Below are 19,182 nucleotides of genomic sequence, written 5' to 3'. Positions count from 1 at the left end.
TCTCTGTAAATCGTATTAGCACAGGAGGACATAACAGGAAGAAGACAAGAGATAACCTGATGTCCTTAAAGAGTAAGTCAACAACTGTACTCCAAATAAGAGACAAAGAACTGAACATAAGTAGCAAGCTCCTCATGAGAAAGTAAACATGCTGCTGTAGCCTAATACAGAACGGTAAACTGAAACACTTACTGTATGTCAACAGAAATGGAATGTCAGATAGAATTAGTATGTGCTGGAGTAACAGGGTAGGCCATAGAAGCACAGTAAGGAAAATGAGTGGTGGGTATAATATGTACAGAACCGGGAACATGTCTGAGTGCACAGGAAGTGAAGTATTAATCAGATGCAGATAAAGGCTGAACCACAGCAGACCAACCATACAGCCCAAATTTAGATTTTAATAATACAAATAATGTCTAACAAGAGATTAAATATTTTCCACAATAATTCTCTTTATCTATGCCATATATCACATCTATCGTAAGTGAAGTAACACATTAAGTATGTGTGTGTGTGTGTGTATGTATATATATATATATATATATATATATATATATATATATATATATACACACACACACACACACACACACACACACACACACACACACACACACAGTACAGACCAAAAGACACACCTTCTCATTCAAAGAGTTTTCTTTATTTTCATGACTATGAAAATTGTAGAGTCACACTGAAGGCATCAAGGGCTATTTGACCAAGAAGGAAAGTGATGGGGTGCTGCGCCAGATGACCTGGCCTCCACAGTCACCGGACCTGAATCCAATCGAGATGGTTTAGGGGTGAGCTGGACCGCAGAGTGAAGGCAAAAGGGCCAACAAGTGCTAAGGATCTCTTGGGGAACTCCTTCAAGACTGTTGGAAGACCATTTCAGGTGACTACCTCTTGAAGCTCATCAAGAGAATGCCAAGAGTGTGCAAAGGAGTAATCAAAGCAAAAGGTGGCTACTTTGAAGAACCTAGAATATGACATATTTTCAGTTGTTTCACACTTTTTTGTTATGTATATAATTCCATATATAATTGCACATGTGTTAATTCATAGTTTTGATGCCTTCAGTGTGAATCTACAGTTTTCATAGTCATAGAAAATAAAGAAAACTTTGAATGAGAAGGTGTGTCCAAACTTTTGGTCTGTACTGTATATATATATATATATATATATATATATATATATATATATATATATATATATATATATATATATATATATATATATATATATATAGCTAGCTGTTCAAAATGGGTGTAAACTAATTATCAATAAGCCTAAATTAAAAAACTAGTTAAAAAGAGCATTAGAGTTGTATAAAACATTGTATAAATAAATAGTAAGGAATAAAAGATGCATAAAACTGTGTGAATGATGGACATTCCAGTCCTGTGGAAATGTGTCGAGTTCAGATTGTGTGGGCCTGGATACCAGGTGTCTGAGATGGTTCAGCCCCTCTCTGGTTCATTACCAACATTTTTTTATTTTGTTTAGATTTTTTCTTGTCATAAATGTCATGGAAATAAACCCTCGGACTATGAACTTACCACAAGACACAATAATTAAAGTGGGAAGAGGAGGGGTCAGCAACCAGGGAAATAAAAAAGGAGAGAACAGAACATTTTAATCAGGAAACCAGGAAACTATTTGAAAGACTAACAAAACACGTACACAGAAAACAAACAAACAGCAATACTACCATGAATCAATACTTAAAGAAAAAAAAAACACAAACACAAAAAGACAAAAAATAAAACAAAAGCATGCAATGAAGAAGAAGCAGGCACAGAAAAGTGCATTAAGGGTCTTTATTAAACAGACAGTTGAGAGACGGTGTAATGCTGAAATAAGTGTCAAATATGAAGGTTTTGTTGAGTCATTGCCATGCAATAAATTAAAAGTCAGATTAATACTAGTGTACAAACAAATTGGTGTATATGAGAACTCAGGGGTCGATTTAGTTTTCAATGAAATAAAACTCAGATAAAGAGAAGGTCAGTTGGACATCAATTTGAATGTAAATGTTTTGAAATGATGCTCACCAAGATATCCCTTTAGAGGAGAAAAAAAAAAGAGCATAATTTACCAAATAAATAAATCTTCATAGTCTCCAAAAAAGCATCTAGCACTTATTCAATCATCAGCTGATTTTTTAAATAGATACCATAATTAATAATTCTGTCATTGGTTACTCACACTCATGTTATTCCAAACCTGTAGAATGTTCTTTCTCCCATGGAACACCAAAAAAGAATATTTGAAGACTATACTCGTTGGTTTCGGAAGTATTTTTAATTTTTTCCCCCGTGATTTAATAGTGATTACCAGCTGCTAGGTGAAAATTTCACATTTTAATTTGAAGTAAAAAAATAAATACATTTGGACAAACCGGCAAAGGTACAAGTTTGTGAACAAACTAACAAAATAACTATACAAACTATAATCACAGGAAGGACTGCAAATGACAACCAAATGAAAAATGGAGAAATATAAATGAATTCATTTGAAGTTGTTAATTATCGAAATAAAGTTTATTGGAAAATATGCACATATATACACAGTATATGTAATTATTTCAAGAGCATAGGGAGGGCTGACTCTTGTCATTCACACTGCTTTGTGTGATTTTTTTTTCAGAAATTCAGCTGTTATTTATTTTTATTTTTTTTGTAATAGTATGAACTAATGACTTTAACAAAGGCATATGCCATCCATTAGCAACCTCTGAGCTCACAGTAAGTTATCATTAAAAATCAATTATCCTATGGAGAACATCACTGGGACTATACTTCCAGAACCCAAAAGACTGTTGCACTCTATAATGAAAATAAATGGACTGTTGCGGTCAAAAAACAAAACAAGAATTTTTTAAAATAAAAGTCTTAAGTGTCAAACTGTTATTTTGAGGCTGATCTTTGCAAGGATTTGATCTAGTTCACAATATGTACATGACTTGTTTTTACGAATCTGACTCATTCATTTTTCAAGCTAAATGGACTCAGTGATCCAGTCATACATATTTAAAATGACATTACATTACTCACTTACCAGACGTGACTTACAATTGCTATATATGTCAGAGGTCGCATGCCTCTGGAGCATCTAGGGGTTAAGTGTCTTGCTCAGGGACACATTGGTGTCTCACAGATTCAAACCCGGGTCTTTCACACCAAAGGCATGAGTCTTATCCACTGCGCCATCAACACTAAACACACCAAAATATTTTCTTATATGTTCCATAGAACAAAGAAAAAAGTCCAACACATTTGGAACGACATGAGGGTGAGTAAAATTTTTGGGCAAACCAGTCCTTCAAGGTTATTGACATGTCTCACATAAATCGAACCCTGTGCTTTTGAGACATGATAAGAAGACAAAGATGGCAGTACTGATGAGACGGAGTGAGAGATACGGATGAGGGAGTGAAATGACGCATTCATGAATAAATCTGTCATTAGTGTCACAGTGGCTCCCATGCATGGCCTGTCAAAAATGACAATGTTAACATTGTTCTTCCTCAAGAAAGAGAAGGTAGAGAGGAAGATGAGAAGAAGAAGAGGGATGCTGCTGCCCACACACCACTGACAGCAGTCCCATGGAAAGAGAGATGGAGGGATGGACGAAAAAACGAAAGCGTCCATAAAAAGGTTAATGGGTCAAATTCACAGCAAAGAGAGTCATGATAAATGCCCACAGCTTGCACGTATGGGCCAAGCATTAACCATGAAGTTTAGCACCTACCTCCCAGCCTGTGCTCTGTATAACAGAGAGAATACAGCACAAATCAACATACACAGGTCACAATCACCCCTTTACTGACTGCAAAGCACTATGGGAAACCCATGCACTACTGTTAAAAAGTTTGGGGGCAGTACGATTTTTTTTTTTTTATTAATGAATGAATTTTTTTGTTATATATTTTTTCTGTTCAATTTCTGGAAAATAAATACTATATATATGTGTGTGTGTGTGTGTGTTAGTATGTATATATAGTACTGTCAAACGATTAAATCACATCCAAAATAAAAAAATTTGTTTAAATAATATGTATGTGTTCTGTGTATATTTATCATGTATATATATAAATACACGCACACATGCATGCATATTTCAGAAAAATATGTTGTTTATATATTAAATATAAACTATACAAATATAAATATAGACATGTAAATATTTCCACAATATATAATGTATGTGTGTTTATTTATTTTATTATATAACTACATAATATATACCGATACATAAATATGCACAGAACACACATATATTATGCAAATAAAAACTTTTATTTTGTATGCAATTAATCGTGATTAAATGTTTGACAGCACTAACATGTATATGAACATTAGAGACTTCAGAAAATAAATAAAATAAAATAAAAATAAATAAATCTTCCCGACTCCAAACTTTTGTGCTCTCCATGCAAGACTCCTCATCCCTATATATATAGAAAAAAGCTATATATTACAATTTGGAAAAGAAAAAAGAATGACACGTGTTTGCTTGTTGTATGATGCTACGGTGATCTGGGTTGTTGCCAAGAAGTTTCTATACAGTTGCATTGTGGTTGCTTTTCTACTCCAGGTCAAAAGTGTCACCCTATCCTGCTCACCTCTTTCAACGTATGTAAATATCAACTCTGGCTGCTTCACCTCAACCGGTCACTCAATTCAAGAATCAATAATATCAATAACATTAATGCTGCAAATCTAGTTGCTCATTGCTACGCATGAGCAAGATACAAGGCCTGTTCACACCAAAGACTATAAGTATAAAGTTTTAATAATCATTCTAATCCAAATAGAATAGTGGAGTCTACACCACAACTAAAATGATAACGTGACAGAGGATCAATATTCTTGGAATCACTTTCATAACAATTTTTGGCTTGTTTTCTAGCTGATGAATGATAAAATGTTAATTAAATGATACTTGCATTTCTATAGTAAAATACAACCAGAATCCATCAGACTGTAAAGAACTTGAGCATTTAAGCACACAATTATTATAAACAGACTGTGTGTTGGTGTAGACTATTGTTACAGTTATAATTCTCAGTATGAATAATACTATTCATAACACCAAGGAAATCTCACTAAATAAAGCTCACATCCACAGCACCTTCTAGGGCATTAATACTAAGTCCTGGTGTGTTAAGCAACATAAAGAGGCTAAACAGAGCATTTATTTTAGGAACCAAAAGATTAATAACAAGACCTGTAAAATAAGCATTTACCTGGTGTACAATTTTGCCAAAGGCTTCCTGAAGTTTACCATGAATAGTGGCTAATTTCTTGGCATCCCTGTTTGCCTCGTGAATAGGGATGAGTACCTTGTAGACTTCGTTCACTGCTTCGTACATACCAGCCTGGAGACAAATAAGGAGAAGAATGGTTCATGACCGGTATAAAACAATTTGATGTAATACAGTTTAACAAGCTTTTATAACAAGCTAAATATTATTATACATAGCAATCAAATAAATTGAATGAATAGTTCACCCATTCAGTGCTTAAAAGATGTAGAGGAGTTTTTTTCTTAATTGGAGCAAATTTGGAGAAATTTAGAATCATTTGCTCACCAATGGATCCTCTACAGTGAATGGGTGCCATCAGAATGAGAGCCCAAACAGCTGATAAAAAAATTACAATAATCCACAAGTAATTGACAACACTCCAGTCCATCAATAAATGTCTTGAAAAGTAAAAAAAAAACAAAAAAAAAACCATGTCTGTAAGAAATAAATCCATTATTAAGGCATCTTAACTTTGAACTGTTGCTTCTGGCCAAAATATGAATCCAAAATCCATAATAAAAGTCTATCCACCGTGGTCCTCTCACATCAAAATCCACAAACATTTTTGTTTGTTTAGAACTGTTCTTGACTTTTTTTATTTGTTAATGCAGTTTGATCTGTGCACATTTCTCTCATGACAACCTTTTTTTTTTTCAGTGGAGAAAGCAATGTTGCGGATAGAGGACATATTTTTGAAGCAACAGTTTAAAGTGTAAAGGGTCTTAATAAATTTAATACAAAGTGATTTTCACTTCACAAGATTAATTGATGGATTGACGATCATGTCGATAACTCATGGATTACTTTGACATTTTTTTCAGCTGTTTGAACTCTCACTCTCACACTGCATGTCGGACCCGGCAAATTGCTGGAACATTGCCGGGTCGCTTTCTGTGTGAAAGCAAAAAAGTCCCAGGATTGATTGTGGCACTGAACCCGGGTTGGGGACCTAGTAACATTGCCGGGTTCAGTCCCGGCATGAGCGCTGTGTGAACAAAAGCCAGATCTAATGCCGTGTCGTAGTGCTGACGCACGTTATCGCGCGACTCTTTTACCGGCTGTTTTGCAAGAAGATCAATGTTTGCGACAAAAAAATATGTGCAAACTGTAATGAAGCAGAGATCAGTTGGTTCCTGACTTTCCGCGCTGACGCCGAGATCGTTCGCTTGCTTCGGTGAAAGTATAACGTGCCTAGCGTTTTCGACTCGTACATTACATGTCACGCCCTGATGTCACATGTCGTTACGGGATCTTCACGGGTTGTGTGTGAACGCATGCACATACTCCGGGTAATCACTGGCAGTGTGAAAGTGCAATAATCTAGCGACCCGGGAACAATTGCCGGAACACTTTACTCGTGTATTTGCCGGAATCGCAGTGTGAAAGGGGCTACAATAGTAATAAAGTAGAAGTCTCTTAAACCACATAGTAAATAACGCACCACAGAAAAGGAGGCTGCAGCCTGTTCCAGCAACCCAACTAAGCCTGCCTCAGTGAAGTACTTCCCAGAGCAGATGCCCTCCTCGTCTGGTGACACCACGTCATCTGACACAGCAGATTCTTCCAGCACATTAGAGGAAATGTTCTGTAGCGAGAAAGATCTCATGAATATATTATAATTAAAACATAAACGACCGACACGTTATCTGTGTCACAGGGTGCGGCAGGAACCTGAAATGTGACACAGCCCACAGGCAGGTACTTGCGGTCCTCCAGCATGCTGAGGTACTCGGCCACCAGGGCGGCGCTGTGTACCAAGCATTGAGCTGCCTCTGCATGATTATTCCTCTCCGAGTGCTTCCCAGCCATATTCTGCAGCCAGGTCAGTCGTAGATCCGGGGATGTCTGGTAGCCCTTAGCAATCCTACATAACAGAAAGGACACATGTGTCGATACAGTCAAATATCCAGTAAAAATAGCAATATTGTGGAATATTATTACTATTTTGAAATAACAGTTTTCTATCTAATATGTTTAAATAAAATGTGTGAAGCTGAATTTTCTCCATTAATCCAGCTTTGACATGATCATTCTAATTTGGTAATTTGGTGCCCAAGAAACATGTCTATTCATTATTATCAATGTTGAAAACAAGTTGTGCTGCTTAATATTTTCGTGGAAACCACAATATATTTCCTTAATGTGATGTGATCCATTTTGCAATGTAAAAACAGTACCTGTACATCAGATCAATTAGCATCTCCGGATCTTCTTGATGTTCCTTCATTTTTACCGTGTCCGAAAGAATCATGTGCAGGTTAAACACCAGATCTTGAACCTGAAACCAGTGTCCAAATCAGTGTTTTTGTGACAGGAATGAGCAAATAGAGGGTGGAAAAGGTTTATGAGCCTCACCTGGTCAGGAAAGGTGGTTTCTCTGAGCTCTAGGTCCTCCTCTGCATACGTGAGGATGGTCTTGAGTGAACGCCGCAGAAACTCCTCGTTGAAGTTCTGGGACGTACCCACCAGAGACGAAAGAGACATGGTCACCTGCATTTTCACTCGTGCAAAGTTCTGCAGGAAAGGAAACAAACAAACATTTGATAAAGCTCTTCAAATATAAACAGAGACTAAATACTGTTTAAAAATGTTTAATAAACATATGGTATATATATATATATATATATATATATATATATATATATATATATATATATATATATATATATATATATATATACAGTATTGTTCAAAATAATAGCAGTATGTGACTAACCAGAATAATCAAGGTTTTTCGTATATTTTTTTATTGCTACGTGGCAAACAAGTTACCAGTAGGTTCAGTAGATTCTCAGAAAACAAATGAGACCCAGCATTCATGATATGCACGCTCTTAAGGCTGTGCAATTGGGCAATTAGTTGAATTAGTTGAAAGGGGTGTGTTCAAAAAAATAGCAGTGTGGCATTCAATCACTGAGGTCATCAATTTTGTGAAGAAACAGGTGTGAATCAGGTGGCCCCTATTTAAGGATGAAGCCAACACTTGTTGAACATGCATTTGAAAGCTGAGGAAAATGGGTCGTTCAAGACATTGTTCAGAAGAACAGCGTACTTTGATTAAAAAGTTGATTAGAGAGGGGAAAACCTATAAAGAGGTGCAAAAAATGATAGGCTGTTCAGCTAAAATGATCTCCAATGCCTTAAAATGGAGAGCAAAACCAGAGAGACGTGGAAGAAAACGGAAGACAACCATCAAAATGGATAGAAGAATAACCAGAATGGCAAAGGCTCAGCCAATGATCACCTCCAGGATGATCAAAGACAGTCTGGAGTTACCTGTAAGTACTGTGACAGTTAGAAGACGTCTGTGTGAAGCTAATCTATTTTCAAGAATCCCCCGCAAAGTCCCTCTTTTAAAAAAAAGGCATGTGCAGAAGAGGTTACAATTTGCCAAAGAACACATCAACTGGCCTAAAGAGAAATGGAGGAACATTTTGTGGACTGATGAGAGTAAAATTGTTCTTTTTGGGTCCAAGGGCCACAGGCAGTTTGTGAGACGACCCCCAAACTCTGAATTCAAGCCACAGTACACAGTGAAGACAGTGAAGCATGGAGGTGCAAGCATCATGATATGGGCATGTTTCTCCTACTATGGTGTTGGGCCTATTTATCGCATACCAGGGATCATGGATCAGTTTGCATATGTTAAAATACTTGAAGAGGTCATGTTGCCCTATGCTGAAGAGGACATGCCCTTGAAATGGTTGTTTCAACAAGACAATGACCCAAAACACACTAGTAAACGGGCAAAGTCTTGGTTCCAAACCAACAAAATTAATGTTATGGAGTGGCCAGCCCAATCTCCAGACCTTAATCCAATTGAGAACTTGTGGGGTGATATCAAAAATGCTGTTTCTGAAGCAAAACCAAGAAATGTGAATGAATTGTGGAATGTTGTTAAAGAATCATGGAGTGGAATAACAGCTGAGAGGTGCCACAAGTTGGTTGACTCCATGCCACACAGATGTCAAGCAGTTTTAAAAAACTGTGGTCATACAACTAAATATTAGTTTAGTGATTCACAGGATTGCTAAATCCCAGAAAAAATTTTTTTTTGTACAAAATAGTTTTGAGTTTGTACAGTCAAAGGTAGACACTGCTATTTTTTTGAACACACCCCTTTCAACTAATTGCCCAATTGCACAGCCTTAAGAGCGTGCATATCATGAATGCTGGGTCTTGTTTGTTTTCTGACAATCTACTGAACCTACTGGTAACTTGTTTGCCACGTAGCAATAAAAAATATACTAAAAACCTTGATTATTCTGGTTAGTCACATTGTACTGCTATTATTTTGAACAATACTGTATATATATATATATATATATATATATATATATATATATACACACACACACACACACACACACACACACACACACACACACACACACACAATATAGTTTATACATATCTAATAATTATTTTAGTATACAGAACTACATGTAAACTATTTGTAAATAATAAATATATATGTACTCAAACATAATATTGTATAAATATACACCACTGTTCAAAAATGTGGGTTTAGTTTTTTTTTTTTTTTTTCAACAGTGATGAACATATAACCATTTATAATACTACAAAAGATTAATATTTCAAGTTAATGCTGCTCTTTTGAACTGTATTATAACCGTTAAAGAATCTTGCATAAATGGTTTTCCAAAAATATCAAGCAACACACCTATATCATAATGCATTATATTATAATGCATATTTTAAAATGCATTATAATATAAATCAGTGTACACCACTGAATGGTGTTGTATTAAATAATATACAGTAATAAAGAGGAAATGAAAATTGGCATATTTGCTTATCTGTACATGTGGTACAGAACTGAGGGGCACAGACAATCTACTATTATTTATGCTGATGATGACAGAGTGCGTTTAAATCTTTCTCACATTTCCAATCTCAAAGTTCTGTCTCATGAGGAGGTAGAGGGAGGCGCTGGCGTGGGCTCTGATGGTGCTGATGCTACTGCTACAGTTCCTCAGGAGCCGCAGACACAGGTCAGCACACTGCTCGGTCTCCTCCTCAAACAGCAGCTCTGGAAACTAAATGCACATTATGACTTGGACACGGTCACAAGAGATCATAAACTATTCCATGTAAAGAGAGCAATCACCAAGCAAAATCTCATAGATCTGCTGGAGCTAAAGTAGTTTGATACGAACTCGACAGAAAATTCTGCTCTTTGACCTGATCAGCGTTCACTCACCTTTGACACGAGCGCTCTCTGTGTAGCGAAGCAGTGTTGCAAATATAGGGCACTTTGATTACATGCCATGCTGTGTAGCAGGACTTTCAGAACCCCTCCCAGAATGCTTTCTTTGGACTCCGTCACTGACACAGTCTGCATGGCACATAGAGGAACCATCATAGTTATATTTAATGTCTTCTGTGTTAAAATATTGAGATTTATTGATAGCAGTTGAGATCATTACCTGAACTATTATTTCTAGTGTATCCAATATGATGAGATTAGCTTCAGTTGCCAGGTTGCCGTCAATAATTGCTTCATGCTCCAGCTCAGCCCTGGTCCTGACAAACAATGAGGTAATGAATGTTTAGAGTGGTGCAATATGGCAGGTACAACATCAAGCGGATCCTTGAATGCCACAGAAATCTCCACACAAGCATTCAAGTGAGTGTATACAGAAGAAGGATGACCTCTGCATACAGAGCAAATATTCTGATGCATACTTTAGTAAGCTTTTGTCCTTGCCTTAAAAAAAAACGAAAAAAAAATAAAAATAAAAACCTCTATTCTATATTATTACAGACTTTAATTTTACTAAATGTTAACACTGTTATTATTATTAATAATAACAATAAATGCACTAAACATTTAAAAATAAATATAAGCAATAATCTGTAAAGTAATAATAATAATAATAATGATAATAATAATAATACATATTTAATAATAAAACCAAATATTTAATAAAAAGTCTATAAATAAATATTATAAAAACATGTTTAAAAAAATCCATAAATATATTTTTGTTTTAATCTTTAAGATAAATACTTTAACTTTCACTTACATAGACTTAATCTTTAAAAACATTAAATAAAATAATAATTAAATATTCAATGCACTGAATATTTCAATATTTACAAAATTCTAAATATTAAAAAATTAAGTTCTATAACCTGATCTTGATAGGTTTGAGTTAGGCTTAATAATTCTAAAGAGGTTTAACGATTCACATGAACTGTAGATGTGCAAGCATATCCTAGTGAGCTTACAAACCTAACTAAGAAGGGCTCCTGACTTCTTTCATTGTGCAGCGGAATTCCCTTAAACCTGTATGGTACATGATTCATTCAAAAAAGGCCACACACAAACAACTGTATCATTACCCTTTATAGGGAAGGAGAGAGCCATGGCCCTGTCACAGACTTGGCTGATTATTGTTAGAAGCAGAGAGGGTGGTCTGTTGTTAAAAGGTTTTTGAAAAAGTAGCATAAGGCTGTATTGTTAAACGGCAACTCTGCACCTGGAGGTTCACTGCGTGCATACTTTGTGCAATCCGTGATTAGGCTTTACTCATCAAGGCACTATATTTTGTACAAGCTAAATTAAACTTAAACATTTAGTACAGTAATTTATTCAATTTAGACCCTACAGGTAAACCATAAAATGTTTTTTTCTGCCGTTTTACTTTACATGCAATTTAATACTGAAAATCAGTTAGCACACAGGGGCTCCAGGAGCTAGAGTGGCATTTGAAAAGGGCCCATGTTAATATGAATTCCCTATGGTTGGGCCACTGAAGAGAATTTGTTCGAAAAAGAGTTGTACGGAAGCACCCACACTGCCAGACACTTGTCCTTTCGAAAAAGGGAGCCAAGTGATTACAGAAGGTTATTCAATGGCATCAAACAATAAACATCAGCAAAATGATTCAATATAACTGAATGAATTAAGACCAGTGGTTCTCAACTGAGGGGCCACAACTAAACAGCAGCAAAGGGGCTACAGAAAAACAGCAGCAAAATGCTTTAATCATTTCATAATCATTTGGATTAATTAAAGGATGAGATTTTTACGCCAAAAATAAATATGAATACTACATTTCAAAATGGCAAACAAAAGCTTTCACTATAGCACATAACATAGGGAAGTATTAACAAAAAAAAAAAAAAAAAAGTGACACCAGAAATAAATCTCATCAAAACAAAATACCCATAAGCATTCTCGTTCACGGTGTTTGGTTACACACTTCTAACAAAACTGCTAAATATTTAAACTAAATCTTTCATACAGGCATTTTTTTTTCACACAAGCTAATTAAAACACAAGCAACCAAAATGTTCTGTTAATAAGTAAATAGATGGTTTTATATTTTTATTAGATTATTTTTATTGGATTGGGATTAGGATAATGGAGGAATAAAGGTTGAGAACCACTGAACTCATTAAAGGACAACTGCCACCATGTTAATTTTCCAAATTAAATCATTATTAGATACAGAATATTCTTGGAAAAGAAGTTAAAGAGAGCATTAACTACATTAAATTTTTAAATCATTCGCTGCTAAATCTTGGACCTGAGAGGCTGGTTAAAGAGCCATGTTGCACTCTTGTTATAAACAAACTGGTTATAACAGAATCACATCATCCAAGCTGCATCCTTCTCCCCAAATAAACACACAAATTGGTCTAAATCAGATTATGGTTAGCGGTCAGTAATAACACCATCCAGACCAATCCACGCACCAGTAGAGAAGAGCAGAACCAAAGCAAGAGGGAGAGGGGCTTTAAATTCAGGTCTGAAGCAAAGCAGGCGTCATTGAAAACAAAACACACTTCAGCTGTACAATACCTGACTGATCTCTGGCCCCTAAACACACAGTACATGAAAGAACAAGGTCAAATCAAGGGGTTATTTGAGGTCAAATGGTTAATGGTTGTTTCTGTATAAATACGAAGAAATGTGGTTCATACTATTAAAAAACGGGATAAAATTAATCGTTTTATGGGAGGAAAACAAGCAGTTATCATAATTTAACCATACAGAACACATAGATAATAATAATAATAATAATAAAAAGAAACTTTAAGGCAGAATAGTTACAAAATTAAAAGAAAACATAATAAAATTAAATATATATACATTGCATTTTATTATTTAGATTTAATAAATCATTATTATTACTTTTTTCTTTTCTTTTTTCCCCACTCTTACTACTAAACTAACTACTGACGACCACATTACAAAGTTTGTACTTGTATCAGGTAGGTTACATAATCAGGGTTGGTACAGAAACTGCAAAATGAAATCCAGGACTTTCAAGGACTTTTCAAGCACTACTAAAGGACTAAAATCCGAGACCACAATATCGTTATTATCTTTCAAATTCTAATAAATAAACTAATAAAAGAAAATGGTACAAATAAAGAGCAGCACATGCAAAGCATGCAATAGCTGTGGCAACCTGAAAGAATACTATGGCAAAGTTATCGCTTTCCTTATTCAAAGTGATTTTGTTTATGAAAATATGATTGATCTGAAGAGTAAAAGATTCATTGTACACTTGGAAAGTTATAAGCTGCATCACGCTCATAGACACTAGGGGTGTGACAATACACTTACACAGATACTTTGTTTACTAGAACCAGACAGTATTTTAATACTATTTTTAAGAAATGCTCAATGACAAAATATTTGTCTTTTAAATCACAAAAAGATAAACAATGTAGTTGTATTTTAAAACATCTAATTTTATACATAATATCATGTATTACAACAAATACCTGCAGAGGGCGGCAACAGTCTGGTGATGTTTAATTTAACTGCGTGATTCAACTATGTTTAAATACAACTTACCACATACCAACTCAGAGCTAGGGTTTGAAATTTTATTTTCAAATAGCGATGTACAACAAATCACATAACAGAAATATGTTGATGTATTCTCCTGTGTTTGCACAGTTTTATAAACAATTTACGTTATAAAATTTAGTGAGATAAGACACAGTGTTTTCTCAGATGTACATTAAGCAGCCCAAAATCACAGCATATGCAGAAGAAGAGTTTGTCGACCGAGGGGCTGAAAAATAGATGCTCCAAGATTGTAAATGAACACAAAGCGCGTCAGACTTTAAACGTGTTCACAATTAAACCCTAAACAAACAACACGTAATAAAAGACTGAGCAATATAATGCAAGCACTATCAATTGTTTTATCACAAAATCAACTTTTTACTGATATCGCGAGACTGCTTTTCACCTCCATGAGTAATATCGCGAGATCTCGTCTGCTCGTCAAGAGAAATGGCTCTGTATTTATATCAGACCCGATGCATGGTTATTTTTGTGAGAAAAGATTTTTATTGAAAACAAAAATGAATACCAATTTCATATATACTACCTTTTAAACATTCAAGTAATTTTCAAGTACCTTTTCATAAATATGGCAGTTTTCAAGGGTTTTCCTGAACTAAAGAATAAAAAATAAATTAATTAATAAAAGAAATGTAATCAAATCATACTTGTCCATCTTTTCGCTGGTCTGACGCCAATGGGTCATATCTTTTCTCCAGCGCAGGTTTTCTTGGCTGCCAAAAGCACTGCCTGATGGACTTCTCTCTGTGTAGTACAAAAGAAGAGAAAGGGCAACACACATCAAGTTATGTCCAACAGAATATTGTTCATATACATATAATTTATGTATGCATGTATGTGTTTTTTTTTTTTTTTTTTTTTTACTAACCAAGCTGCCCCCTGCTCCGTCGCACCATCTCCTGTCTGGCTCCAATACTGCCTAGAATAGCTTCTTCCAACTTGGCTTTCATGTCTTTGGATTTCTTAAAGGTTAGACTGTTCATACGTTCAAATGCCTTTTTGCCCTGCATGAACAAAAAATGGGCCTTTTTGTACGAGATGGATGGATAGAAACACACAAACATTCATTAATTTCATTCGGTTTGTGAAAGAACATAGCTGATGAACGGAAACAGACGTGAAAGAGATACAGATATATTGCTACTGAGAGATCCATAAGTGCGGTGGAGACACATCTGATTAATACCTTTAATCATTGCATTAGCTCCCTCAACTATGAAGCTTATTCAAACCTTGTATTCAAAGCAGGAGACACAGAGGTAGAGGAGGTCCAACAGGCGATTGAGCTGTGAGACAGACAGGTCAGTGAACCATTTCTGAAGCACCATTTCATCGGCATTCTTCAGCACCCACAGCAGACAGATGAGCAGACTACGACTGGACTCAGCTGAGAATGAGCCATGCTGACGGGTGGCCTTGAGAACAAGGTGTAGGAATTTTAGTGAAGGATTGATATTCTCCTTTTTCAGACACTGCATGATGTAGCTTTCTTGTTATATAACATTCCTTTGGTCTAATTGTCTCTAACATCAAGTAATGTATTTTAATTCAAAACAATTCAATTCTTTATGGCAGCTTAAGTTTTTTGAAAATAAAATGGATTTGCACAAAAAATGGCTTTCCTTTAAATGCGAAGGGTGTCATTTCTTTCATTCACACACTGCAACCAATCAGTGAGGTCACAATACCTGTGGATTGAGCAGAAAACTACTAGGCCGTGACATCTGTGGCACAGAGGTCCCTGCAATTGCCATTGCAACAGTCTGGCTAATCATACTGTTGCCCTCAGCTTCCTGCTCCTCTGTACCTGGACCACCAGGACGCCCCCACTGATTATGGGATTCTGCGATGGTAAAAGAGAGGTTAAAAAGACTAAAGAAAAACAGCAACATGGGTGGATGTTGTTATTACATGGCATATTTACAATACAATATGAGCAGGATACAAAAATCTATGAACATACCGGTGAAATCATGGAGCTGGGGAAGGGTTTCCATCACAATGGCTATGAGAGGTAGGTAGAGCAGTGCAACTCTAGCTTTGACCTCGGGGTCAGCATAACGTGGGTCCGAGTCATGACTGGACAGCAGATTATGAACCACGCTGATGACCTTCTTATGAAGACCAAACATCCTAAAGCAAAAGTAAAATTATATATTTGATAGATGAAATAATTAAAATTCTTAAATTAAATTATGAATTATATAATAATAAAATATGTAAATAAATAATAAATAATTGTAAATATAATTATAGTTATTGTTGGTTTTGATTGCTTCCATTGTCCAATTGTGATGATTTTGGCTCATATTTAACAAAAAACCAACAATTCCCTACCTCAACAGATTAGAATACGGTGACTTGCCCATCAGCTTATCAACTCAAAACACCTGCAAAGGTTTCCTGATCCTTCAAAATGGTCTCTTAGTTTGGTCCACTAGGCTACACAATCATGGGGAAGACTGTTGATCTGACAGTTGTCCAGAAGACAGTCATTGACACCCTTCACAAGGAGGGTAAGCCACAAAAATTAATTGCCAAAGAAGCTGGCTGTTCACAGAGTGCTGTATCCAAGCATGTTAACAGAAAGTTGAGTGGAAGGAAAAAGTGTAGAAGAAAAAGATGCACAACCAACCGAGAGAACCGCAGCATTATGAGGATTGTCAAGCAAAATCGATTCAAGAATTTGAGTGAACTTCACAAGGAATGGACTGAGGCTGGGGTCAAGGCGTCAAGAGCCACCACACACAGATGTGTCAAGTAATTTGCTGAACCACAGACAACATCAGAGTCGTCTTACCTGGGCTAAGGAAAAGAAGAACTAGACTGTTGCCCAGTGGTCCAAAGTCCTCTTTTCAGATGAGAGCAAGTTTTGTATTTCATTTAGAAATCAAGGTCCTAGAGTCTAGAGGAAGGATGGAGAAGCTCATAGCCCAAGTTACTTGAAGTCCAGTGTTAAGTTTCCACAGTCTGTGATATTTGGGGTTCAATGTCTTCTGCTGGTGTTGGTCCACTGTGTTTTTCAAAAACCAAAGTCACTGCACCCGTTTACCAAGAATTTTTGGAGCACTTCATGCTTCCTTCTGCTGACCAGCTTTTTGAAGATGCCGATTTCATTTTTCAGCAGGATTTGGCTCCTGTGCACACTGCCAAAATCACCAAAAGTTGGTTAAATGACCAGGGTGTGGATGTGCTTGACTGGCCAGCAAACTCACCAGACCTAAACTCCATAGAGTATCTATGGGGTGTTTTCAAGAGGAAAATGAGAAACAGAAGACCAAAAAATGCAGATGAGCTGAATGCCACTGTGAAAGAAACCTGGGCTTCCATACCACCTCATCAGGGCCACAAACTGATCACCTCCATGCCACGCCGAATTGAGACAGTAATTAAAGCAAAAGGAGCCCCTACCAAGTATTGAGTACATGTATAGTACATGAAAATACTTTCCAAAAAGCCAACAATCACTAAAATATGTTGTTGTTGTTTTTTTATGAAGTATTTTAATTTGTTGAGATAGTGAATTGGTGGGTTTTTGTTAAATGTAATATATATATATATATATATATATATATATATATATATATATATATATATAAAATACACACACTTTTTTATGTATTAAAATAGCAAATATTTTAAAATTGTAATTCTTGAAGAGTTAAGAATGGAAATAGGGCACACACCAGGGTACTGACCCGTCAGCCTCAGGGTCAAGTATTACAGTCAGCTCTGTCAGAACCAGACCAGCAAGGTAATGCTGCTCCCTGAAGGGCACAGACAGCTCAAACATGTTCGCAATCTTTTGGTCCTGCACATGGGTAGAGAATCCAGAACTCTGGTGGAAGAAAATGAGAAAGAAAAACAAAAAAAATGAGAGGAAGGTTATCTATTTTAGTAATTTAGAGTTTATTACAGTTCACTTTCTCAGTCAGTGTTCATACCTGAGATGTGGCAGAGGACACTGAAGGAGAGGGGGAGGCTGGGGGTGTAAGTAGACTGAAGGGCAGGTTTAGAGTGACATAGTGTTCATGGCTACAGACGATCCTCAGGAAGTCTAGTCTCAGAGACTCTAGAGTGGGGTTCTGTAGTGCATAGAGCTTGGTGGACACCTGGAAATGGAAGGTAATCAGTAAGACAATGTATAAAATACATAGCATGTTTGGAGCTGAATTGCAAGGTACCTGTTTCCAGTAGGTTTTGATGAGAGAGAAGACAAAGCCTCTATCCATGACTGACAGGAGGTCATTGATGAAGAAAGCCAAGCTGGTGTTGAGCCTTTCCACCAACTCAAGATCCTAAAAAGACAAACATGAAACATCAAACTCACCACTTAAAAAGCTTAAATGACTAATTTTCATTTATTTGTTTCTTTTTTATATTGTTTTACAAAATATAATTAGCACCATTATCATATCAATTTCACTTTTAACATGCACTGAGATAAAGCAAATAATAATATTATAAATTCTATAATTATAGATACATATATTTATTCAAAATAAATATTATGTAACAATATAGGGATTTACTATGACTTTTTATTGATTTAACATATCCTTGCTGAATGTTCAAAACTGGAATATTGCATAAAACATTTGTGAATAAAACACCGTTTCCATCCAATGAGAACAAAATCATCACTTGCTGATAAACTGGCACTAAATATCTCTAAGAAAAATAGGAGAAGCCACTGGATATAATAATTTTCACATTTAATAAATTACTTGCACCTCCGATTGAGCAGAAGAAACACAATAAATGCGGTCATTGCTTTCAGAGGATGCCAGCTCTTTGGGAACGCAATCATGTAAGACAGTAATTATACAAGAAATACTTTGATCACAGACTTTACTCAGGCATTTCAGAATGACCAAAACAACATATAAATGCTGTGGACGAGATTGGTTCGCTGGTTAGTCAAGTTATGCCGTCTCATGATTTTTTGGAAGCGCATGGAGAAAGTTATTTGGTAAATCTGTTTCCATCATAGTTTATGGGCAGTTTTCTT

The 19,182-nt window shown here is 35.8% G+C and overlaps 1 protein-coding gene across 24 annotated transcripts in view; it reads right to left on the bottom strand.

The window, feature by feature from the left end:
* The window catches only part of LOC113100216 (dedicator of cytokinesis protein 7), a 50,942-nt gene that overhangs the window by 5,585 nt on the left and 26,175 nt on the right, over positions 1-19,182 (bottom strand). For 4 of the 24 annotated variants that reach the window (XM_026265028.1, XM_026265008.1, XM_026265076.1 and 1 more), the window contains 19 exons: positions 18,356-18,469; positions 18,116-18,283; positions 17,858-18,009; positions 16,135-16,304; positions 15,860-16,014; positions 15,404-15,586; positions 15,040-15,196; positions 14,819-14,915; positions 13,149-13,166; positions 11,574-11,627; positions 10,765-10,861; positions 10,539-10,673; positions 10,222-10,374; positions 7,670-7,828; positions 7,492-7,592; positions 6,986-7,178; positions 6,756-6,899; positions 5,255-5,386; positions 3,757-3,771 (listed from right to left, as the gene is read on the bottom strand). In XM_026265028.1, the coding sequence (XP_026120813.1) occupies positions 3,757-3,771; positions 5,255-5,386; positions 6,756-6,899; positions 6,986-7,178; positions 7,492-7,592; positions 7,670-7,828; positions 10,222-10,374; positions 10,539-10,673; positions 10,765-10,861; positions 11,574-11,627; positions 13,149-13,166; positions 14,819-14,915; positions 15,040-15,196; positions 15,404-15,586; positions 15,860-16,014; positions 16,135-16,304; positions 17,858-18,009; positions 18,116-18,283; positions 18,356-18,469 (2,397 nt within the window). The remainder of the gene's footprint in view (positions 1-3,756; positions 3,772-5,254; positions 5,387-6,755; positions 6,900-6,985; positions 7,179-7,491; positions 7,593-7,669; positions 7,829-10,221; positions 10,375-10,538; positions 10,674-10,764; positions 10,862-11,573; positions 11,628-13,148; positions 13,167-14,818; positions 14,916-15,039; positions 15,197-15,403; positions 15,587-15,859; positions 16,015-16,134; positions 16,305-17,857; positions 18,010-18,115; positions 18,284-18,355; positions 18,470-19,182) is intronic. The other 20 variants (XM_026265018.1, XM_026265094.1, XM_026265127.1 and 17 more) reach the window with 13 other exon arrangements.

The sequence above is a fragment of the Carassius auratus genome, chromosome 6, assembly GCF_003368295.1.
Source record: "Carassius auratus strain Wakin chromosome 6, ASM336829v1, whole genome shotgun sequence".
NCBI classification, from domain to species: domain Eukaryota; kingdom Metazoa; phylum Chordata; class Actinopteri; order Cypriniformes; family Cyprinidae; genus Carassius; species Carassius auratus.
The sequence above is the reverse complement of the archived record's forward strand: the minus strand, read 5'-3'. Positions and strand labels throughout refer to the sequence as shown.